The sequence below is a fragment of the Kryptolebias marmoratus genome, linkage group LG2 (assembly GCF_001649575.2).
Source record: "Kryptolebias marmoratus isolate JLee-2015 linkage group LG2, ASM164957v2, whole genome shotgun sequence".
NCBI lineage: Eukaryota > Metazoa > Chordata > Actinopteri > Cyprinodontiformes > Rivulidae > Kryptolebias > Kryptolebias marmoratus.
The window spans coordinates 19,032,629-19,042,622 of record NC_051431.1 but is presented as its reverse complement, the minus strand read 5'-3'; the positions used below and the strand labels follow the sequence as shown (position 1 = coordinate 19,042,622).

At 41.9% G+C, this 9,994-nt stretch overlaps 1 protein-coding gene across 1 annotated transcript in view; it reads right to left on the bottom strand.

The window, feature by feature from the left end:
• Positions 1 to 3,820: 3,820 nt before the first annotated feature.
• The window catches only part of veph1 (ventricular zone expressed PH domain-containing 1), an 82,862-nt gene continuing 76,688 nt past the window's right edge, over positions 3,821 to 9,994 (bottom strand). Inside the window, exons 13-15 of the mRNA XM_017420042.3 lie at positions 9,189 to 9,325; positions 6,951 to 7,004; positions 3,821 to 6,756 (exon numbers count right to left, since the gene is read on the bottom strand). Coding sequence (XP_017275531.1) covers positions 6,574 to 6,756; positions 6,951 to 7,004; positions 9,189 to 9,325 — 374 coding nt within the window. The 3' untranslated portion in view covers positions 3,821 to 6,573. The remainder of the gene's footprint in view (positions 6,757 to 6,950; positions 7,005 to 9,188; positions 9,326 to 9,994) is intronic.

Below are 9,994 nucleotides of genomic sequence, written 5' to 3'. Positions count from 1 at the left end.
CCCACCAACCAACCATCTGGCCTACTCTTGTGTTTCTGGTTTTCTATGTAAAGTTACAAACTTATTTACAATGTAAAGGATTGATGACCACTGACAAAATGTGAATGCTTTGATTTATAAAAGCAAATTGTTCAGTGGGCTGATTAAATGAGGAAATGTAAAAAAAAAATAAGAAATAATAAAAAAAAAACTGTTCAGGAACGATCAATATGTTTGCACATTAAAAGGCTGACAGGTGGTTAGTTTTTTTCTTTTTTCTATTTGACAGATTTCTGTTGAAATGAGTGGTTTCCTTTGTTTTTCTTTTTGCCGTTTTCCAGCAAGAGAAGCAAACGTAATACAAATCTATTTTAGAGTTGTAAATTTGTTACGATGGTTTTTATTCTGCACGTCTTCATGTCCAATTTTTATTCATTAATAAATAAGTTGAAGCCACCTCTGACCTGTTCTTTCAGTCGTTACCAGAGGAGTTGAAAGCAGGTTGAGTTTATTTATTCAGGTGTGGAAGTTCCTTCATTGTTTATTACCTCCTAAACAAACCAGGAAGTCACAAATAAACTTATTTACATCTGACAGATTTTACAGGAAAGGGAAATTTATTTTTTCCCCACCAGAGGGTGCTGTTGGTTCTATTATAAGGGACCTTTGTTTCCCAGGTTTAGAGCTGACTCTTGGTTTTTTGTTTAAGAAAGAAAAGAAATTTGAGCAGAATCAATAATTCCCATTTCTATAAAACAAACAGGAGATAAAAAGTGTTCGTCTGCGATCTTCTTAATCCAGAAGAAGAGCAGCCGGCGTCAAACAAATCTTTCTTGCGAGTTTTCTCGCTGTGGCAGCTGAAGGAACAGTTCATGTTCTGCACCGTGATCAGTGACGTAAAGGAAATCAACTCAGAGCAGAGAAGAAGTGAACAGCTGCTGTAATTAAAGGCCTGGCTGTCCTCTCAGGACAGGTTTACACCAAGTTCAAGCCGTTTGTTAAACCTTGTGAATGATGCGATGTTGAGAACTGCTCGTGCTTCAAGCATGTCGTGTGTTAAGGATGACTCTCAGTTACTACCACACCAAAATATATCTTAAATATCTCTATAATTGACTAAGTTAGAGCTGTTTTTTCTACGGCTAAGGTCAAACAGAAAAATGTTTACAATGCAGCCAACCTTACACATGTTGAGCTCAAACTGGGTGTGGTAGTAGCTGAGGATCCTGCCAAACACATCCGCCAAGAAGCTACCTGCTCACGCTGGATCCGTTTTCAAAACTTTGCCGTTAACCACCGGAGTCAACCCCGTCTGTCAGCAAAATATCTCACAAAGCACGAAACCTTCAGAACCTAATCAGAGGATCCACATCTACAACTGATTCACTTGTAGAGTCAACCCCAATTCAAGATGGCCGCCGCAGCACGAGCATTGCACGGAACGCCACTGACACGGTTTGACCGGGACAGCTTGAACTGCCCCCCACTCAGCACAACAACAGGATCCATGTGTTCGTAATCACAGGACAGTGGTTCCTCTAACGCCCAAATATAAGAGCAGATAATCTGTGACTAAGAGACGTCCTCATAAACACCAGCTTCATGCTGCACGCCAAGGATAATGGAGGATAATGCATTGCATGCCGACTTCAGATATTATTGCGGGACAATGAAACAACTGTGGTGCGTTTGGATTCCGTTGCAATCATTGGTCATTAGTTTGTAGCAAAACCCTAAACTTACTTGAAAAGGTCCGGCTGTTCGGAGAGACCTGTTGCAGATTAACTGATTTATTTTGAATCAGATTATATAAAAGTAATCGCTAACAGTCCGTACTTTCTGCCAAATGTTCCAGCATACAGTACGTCCCAGTGAGTCATCTGCTAAATCTTGCACTTGAGGTGGTCCAACTCTGCCCCCCCCCCTTTGTTCTCCCTCCCTGACGAGAAATCGGTTTCTCCCCCGGTGCTTTCTTAACCGGTCATTGGTCCTGCCCGCATCATTTCGGACGAAGCATGACTTGGGACTTGGGTTTTCTTTCCCTCGGGTCTTTTTGGCTTCCTCCTTCGGTCCAAAGACCTCCTCGTACTCGCAGGCCGGTGACAGCTGCAGCTGGCTCTGCTCCTTTGGCCTCTTTCACTAAATAAAGTTAATTATTGTTTGAGCAGTTTCCACTGATCCAATAAGCTATCCCAGGTAACTCAGCACTCTTGGAGGATACTCATTCTGCTACGTTCAACATCTTTTCCACCCGCTCTACTTGATCAGAAAAAAAGAAATACTACAGCAGTTATATACACGGGAGTGTGATGTGCTCGGGCGAGACTCATCAGAGGAGGTGAAGTGGCTAATGGGGGGCAGGTGTGTGCAATCAGGAGGGGGAGGGAGGGTGGCGTCTGCAGCCTCCTTCAGATAGTCAGGGCTGGGCTTCAGCCGGGTGCTGTAGCCGTCTCGCTCGCCTGCTTCTGGTCTTGTTGGCGGGCGGCTGATCCTGGTTGCTGGACTTTACTTAAAAATCTCACTTTCTAATCAGTGTTTTCCCGGGGATTGTTGCTCCTGTAACCCTTCAGTCATATACAGATACATATACAGAAAACAAAAACTGTTTTATTGTGGACAGAATAAAACTCTGAGGTCTCTAAAACATAAACAGGAGTCTTAAAAAAAAAGTGTAGAAAAACAAAAGAGCTGAAGAGGTTCCTGAAGTTCACTGACTGTTCAGGTTTATTCCCCAATAATTTCAGGAGAAATGAAGAAAAACAGACACGCGTCGGTTAGGGATGGTAGTTTATAACAATACCATTTCAACAGACGACAAAATACAGCATTTATCTGTTTGTGTCACTCCAACAGTAGTTGTGTAAAAAGAACAACAACAAAAGACAGATGGAGCTACGTAAAAACTTCCATTCATTGTTTGTCTTTCCAGACATGATTGAGGCCTTATTAAATAATAAATACTGACCTTTATATTGAAATCAAATGGAATCAAACAAAAAGGAAAGCTCCTCTTTACACGAGGCCGACGGAACTGATTTAATACATTCAAACACTAATAAATTACTGCTATCAATCGTCTTCACAGTGTTCCTACAGCAGTTTCTCCAAAGTCTCCTTATACCAGCTCAGCTCGACAGATGGACGCCACGTGAGGAAAGGACCTCGCGGACAGTCGTTCGGAGACGGGGCCGGAAAACATCACTTCCTGACGGGCAGGAAGTGGATAACTGATGATACCGTCTGCAGATTTCTGCTCGGTTTGGGCCAAAATGAGAGGATTACTTCAGTGTTGTGTTACTCATCAGCCTTAGGCATGAGCCCATTTAAGGCTAGTTAAAGAGATAATTCAGATCTTTTGATGTGGGGTTCAGTGGAAAGGTTGTGAACAATTAATATCTTACCTGCTGTAGATAGCTCTTTGAGCAACCTCAGCTTAAAGAAAAGGAACGTCGAGAACATCATGATATCTTTGCTGCGTGACGTAACACTGACAGTGAAGGGTTATTAAAAAGCGTTCACATCAACCATTGTGAAACTTTGCAGACTGGGGATGATTTTAAGATCGACAGAAATACACTTTACCCCTTGATCGGACCAGCTGTTAGCTCATCAGTTCAGTCAAAACTCAACTCTGCTTCCAAAACCGAGGCCGTTCAAAGAGTTATCTACAACAGGTAAGATAGTAAGTGTATAAAAGCGTTTCGCAGAGCCCCACTTTTACAGATTTGAACTATCCCTTTAAATACCATAATTATCATGTAAAGGTGGACAAAGTAAAGGTTTTGCTCAATGACAAACTTGCTAACATCAACAAAATGGAACTTTTCATTTAAAATTCTCCTTTTTTTTTGCAGAGCTCTAAAGAAAGTCACCGGGCAGCAAAGTATTTGTGCCCACAGATCTGATACGTACCAGACTTCCCATCCAGTCAGTGTTTGCTGAGACACACACTGCTGCAGATCTTTAGTCTCATGGGTCACTCTGATGCTTAATGCTTGGAAACAAAAAACACTCCCAGTGCGGGATTTTACACATTTGACCTAAACCATAAGCATTAAGGATGTGAAGGGACACACACACCTCTGATGTGGATCCAGATCAAACTCCAGGCTGGTTAGTCACAGGTAAGCCATGAAGGGAGCTCCGTTCAGTCATCTGCCTCCCTATTGGTGGGTGAACAACATGTCTGACGCCACATTCGGTGAGAACTCTGAATTTCTCCTAACTGATGAGTAAAGAAGGAAAATAACATCTTCTCCATTATTTCCAAATATGACTCCATTGAAAGGCAACCAAAGTCAACAAAGTCAACCTTTCTTCTGCTACTCTTGTTTTAAAATAATTTGCACATTTCATATTTTCTAAGGTTATATGTGTAACATTTTCAAATCCTAGTTAAGTTTACGTTAGCTTTTATTACATCATAGTTTGGTTTTCCTCAGTTTATCTTTAGTATGACTTGTTTTAGATCAGTTTTACTCCGTACTTTTGTCCTATTTAGATTATCTTAGCTCATGTTTTAGATAAGTTTAGTTTAGCTTGTTATATTGTGTGTTTTCACGATGACTCTGTATTTTTGTGTTTTCACGATGTAAAACACTTTGAACCGCCTTGTTGCTAAAAATTGCTATATAAACAAATTTGACTTAAAATGGTAATCTTAAACTTGGCACCAAACCACAGGTTGCCATGTAAATAAATAATTATAATTGGCACTTTAATCAGAAAGAACAGCTTATTGCTGTGTTTTCTGAACACTGAGTGTGCAGTAGGTGGGTCCGACCCACGCTCTACAGCTAAGGTGACCTCTCAGCTTGTTCAGGATGTAGTTTAAGGTTGAAGTTTGTCTTTGTTTGCAGGGCCCGCAGGTGAAGCAGGGATTAATATCTGAACAACCGGAGCTCTAATGTTTACGTCAGTCCTACTTTATCCAGTCTCACAGTTTAGAAACAAGGATACAATAACGTGAGCTTTTAAACTCTGTTTTTCTTTAGGCACTAAACTAAATCACTTAATGTTCTTAAATTAAAAATATGGAGCTGGCAACACTTCCAAATCCACAAGGAAACAACTATTTTACCTCAGTATGTCCTTGGCGTTCTGTGGTCGGAACTCTTAACTCTTAAGCAACAACTGAGCTGACACTTTTTTTTTTTTTTGGAAAACACGGAGGGAATTTCTGCTGAGATTTCTCCTTCGGGAAAGCCAGAAATAGCCCACAACACACCAAGATTGCAAAAGACCAGAAATTTGTTCACTGAGATCCGGACCAGTTTTTAGGAGCCTCACGAGGCGCATTTTACTGCATTCCATTTCCCTCGGAAGTCGGAGCTCGGATCTGGAAATGACGTCGGACCCGATTTACCGGTGTTCCAGTTACAAATCAGCAAACCTGTAGGATTTGCTCATCGCCGTGCTCAGTGAGCAGGCTGACTACCATTAGTTCGCTACTAACGGCTGAACAGTACTTGGTGTGTGACTGAATTGCAGAGATACGAACTGACAGAATTATAGGGATAAATGCATTAATAACTAACAAATGAGAATGCAGTTATCACAGCTTTTCATACTAAAGTCAGCCATATTGGATACTAAGGTAGGGGCTGGTCAGAATTCCCACTTTGGAGGGCTTTTCTTGGATTTTTCGACATGAAACAAGGAAATCTCAGCTTCCGAGTATAAATGGAACGCACCATTAACTTGAGAGCAAAAGGCTAATTAATAAAAGTAGGATATGAGTAAACTAATGATGGATTTAAGCACAAAGAGTTAATTTGTTTAGTTTGTCCATCAGAATGTCACAGAAAAACATGAAGTGTGTCAAGACATGGATTTGACACTTTAGAAAACACCTTATTTCAGTAGTTTCTTCATCTACACTAACTCTCGACAGGGAATGGAAACTCAGCTACATCTTGACATTTTATAGCATTTCTCAATTTTACCCTAATAACCCCCCCGCCACACACACACACCAAACAAACTTCCATTTTCAAAGGCCCTTCCCCTCTGTTGTCCATTAGCCTCCTCTTCATTTTCCAGAAGTTCAGTCTCATTATTGCTTCGGCTCCAAATGCAGTCCGTGCTTCCATTAAATATTTATTGCAACGCTGACTCAACAAACGTCTCAGTCATCCCCGACGGTTCATTCAGAAATCCCAGCTTTTCACAGCGGTTGGTTTTGTTTGGTTGCTTGAACGGTCTATACTTCTGAGCAACAAAAGATGAAATTTCCATGTTGGCTGATCCCGTCAGGTGACAAATGTAGCTTAAACCTGTAACACTTTTGTCCTGTAACATTCATTTACGGTCTACAGATAGGAAGGCGTAACACAACTAAGCAGGTCGTAATGTAACAGTAAGCGGAGGAGTCCGTGTCCTTCATTTCTACTTGGATATATAAAGAGTATTATTGCTAATTTCAAGTCTCAGTGCTAAAAAGTACTGCACAAAAAGTCATCTTTAGCAGTGATGTCCAAAGTTAGAGTAACCGAAGAGCCAAATGCTCCTGGTTGTTGTGTATGAATGCTTCGAAGATAAATGCCCTCTGTTAGAATAAACTCGAGGTGTGATATGCTGCACGTTGTGTGGGTCTCACAGGTAGGTGGTGGCCTCCCTGTTCTCCCTCTCCCTGGCCTGAGCCACGGCCACGTTGATGCACTGCAGCCACTCCTCGGCGTGCTTCTCGTCCTCGGCTTTCAGCACGTACCTCTTACTGTCTGTGAAGATTTCAAAGGCCCGCGGCAGCCCCCGATCCCTGCGTTTTTTAGCTACCACCTACGAACGAAAAAGAAGGACGGGTGAGAGGAGGAGGAGGAAAGATGGGACCCCCTGAGTGAAACTGCTGCTGTCACTCCCGAATATCACAGCGCCTGGCATCTTAAACCTTTTCAACACCGACTGGGGATGATACGACGACGCATTGTCTGCAAATCCCTCAAAGATGAAAGGTTGTGAGGGGAGAAAGTTACCTTGACACTCTGCACCTTGCTCAGCTCGATAGGGATGTCGTCCATCTCATCTTTCTGTGAAAGAGACGCATACTATCAGCACAAGGCTGTGAAAACTGCAATCCGCTCATAGAAGTGCATTAAAAATCAATCTTTCAGGATGAAAATGCTTTATTTTTTTTGTTCATCCTGTAAAAGATGTGTGAGCTGTCAGATATAATCCCCTGAAAACAGAAGCTCAGCTCTGTTGGTCTGCGTTGTTTCCAGCCTCACAACAGACCATTTATAGGCTGAACAATCGCACTTTGTTCTGCTGTGTCTTGAGGAGTGAAAGCTAAATATGTGTTGCCCAATTCTGACATTTCGAATATAAATGTTTTTAAACGCAGAGTGGGGTAGCAGGACTCACTGCAAGTGTCCACATCCTTTCCGTGGAATGTGTGTGAATCAAAAAAAAATCCTTCATTTGACCCAACAGCTCTACCTCCAGCCTGCTGTGCTGCAGATCTGTTCCAGATGATTTGATTGAGTTTAGTCAGAATGTGTGAATTCTTTTTAGCTAAAAAGTCGATTAAGATCTTGTGTAAAAGAACAAAACCAAAGAAAAAAAAACTGTGGCTAATTAAACTGTTTTGGTTTTGCTTTTATACAAAATATTTGCAGTATAACCCATTCTTCAACTATCTCTGGCCCTTTGTAATTTAGCAGTATGACGATCGAGACTCTTAGATTTGCATTTTTTGTTGATTTGCAAAATATATTCAAAAATCAGTGACCAGAAGGGGGTGCAGTAAAGGACCACAGGTCACATGAAACCGGTTCTTTGGATTCAGTTCAGCCAGATGAGCTATAATATCTGACACACCTCAAATCTTTAACTTGGACAGATGGAGCCAACAAAAACTTTGTTTTGCAGACTGGCAAAGATGATGTTGTCTAGAACAAGTCTTTTTTTAGACTCCAACCCACTAGGGCAGGGGTGTCTAATCCTGGTCCTCGAGGGCCACCATCCTGCATGTTTTACTTGTTTCTCTGCTCCAACACACCTGATTTGAATCAATTGGTGATTAACAGGCTTCTGCAGAACATGAAGAGGTAATTTAACCACTGAATCAGGTGTGTTGGAGCAGGGAAACAAGTCAAACATGCAGGATAGTGGCTCTCCAGGACCAGGATTGGACACCCCTGCAGTCGGGTGTCAAATCTGCTCAAGTATTTAAAAGGTAAAACACATGCAAAAAAAATGATGTTGGTTATTTAGCAAGTAATCTGTCTTTCTAGATAGGAAAACGTTCTTTCCCGTCAGGACATGCTGGTAGGAGCAGACTGATCTCAGAGAACAAAAGCACACAGCCTTCTCAATGTGACTGCTGTGAATCACGCTCTATCACCATCTGGACAGCAGCACAAACACTCGTGTTTACAGTACGGGGAGAAAAAAGAAGGAGGATGAGCTGTGTTCCTATCTACACTTCAGTCACTGAATATCCTAATGTTTCCAGATGCCACCTTTTAGTATCTGGAAGGTTGGTTGTAAACACATGGCATCCAAAGGACAAACCCAAAGGAAACATGTTCCAAATATTAACTGGTTTCGTCGTGAATATTATAAACTGTGATTTGAGTTTGCATTCACACAGAGTCAAAGGATTCCCGTTATCAGCTGCATCTCATCAAAATTGACTTTATGCTTCCGCAAACTTTGCCAGAAGGCCAACCTGATCACATTTTCCAACACGCTGCCTGTGCCGCCTGTTTCTGATTAGGCGTAAGTTGTGTTTGTGCGGTAATTCCTTGTGAAGTGTCTTTATTTTTCTGTTGAAACTTTGACTGAAGAGGAACTGGGGACATGTTGTTCTGCCTACAGGGATACTGGTTGGGCTGCATGGAAACTTGGGTGTCTCACTTACGGATCATGTGGCACACAAATCTGGCCCCCCGTCTCTGTTTGCTTATTGCACATCATAATATCTGCTGTGGTAAGAGGATGACAGTGACTCATACTGTCCCCCCCACACAAAGAGCTCCTAAAAGGGCCAAGCTTTGCTACAGATGGATTCACCTCGATCTCTTTAATAGTTGAGAGCTATTAAAGAGCTTTAGTTTTATACAGCCATTAATCAGGATTTAAATGACACAGAACTAAGAAATATTAAAGATCATGCACATACGAAGATGCCAGGAAAAGGAAGCGTGTGTGTGTGTGTGTTGGAGTGCAGCTGTTTGTGTGTTTATGCTTGAATGTCGCCGCCTACGTACTGATTTCCCCCTGCGGAACAGCAGCTGGTTTCCTGCCAAGGTGAAGTAACGTGTTTTCCATCTTTTAATAAACTTCCACCGCACCTGCTTCTCCTTCAGCTTCCCTTCGATGAGAGGTTGTCCCTCCTGGTTCACAACTAGAGGGGTCAAACAAACAGGACAGACAGAAAGGGAGAAAGTGGGATACAATGAATAGAAAAATACTAACTGGTGCTTTTCGGTATTACCCTTTAACTCTGAATTTTCAGCCTAGAAGGATGTGATAATGAGACTTTAACTCACTAATCTATATATCAGTGGTCTCCAGTCCTGATCCTCGAGGGCCACCATCCTGCATGTTTTACTTGTTTCTCTGCTCCAACACACCTGATTTGAATCAATTGGTGATTAACAGGCTTCTGCAGAACATGAAGAGGTGGTTTAACCACTGAATCAGGTGTGTTGGAGCAGGGAAACAAGTAAAACATGCAGGATAGTGGCCCTCGAGGATCAGGACTGGAGACCACTGATGTATAGTCTCTGTACAATTTTTTTCAAACCACTTCTGTAATTTTTGGATTGCACAGTTATCCCAACAGAAAAAGTCTATTTTATTTTTTTCCTGGAACTGATCCTAGGAGGCTCTGGAAGTGCTACAGCCAGCTGCTGCTGCGATTCACACTCGCAAATACCCAAATGATTCTATGTAATTAACCATGCAATGCAAAACTGACAGACATTTTTGGTGGCTGCCTGTTAGAGCTTTAATACCAGACTGATATATGCCGATAGTGATGTAAAAAATATGTTCTTGTTGCTAGTGCGTG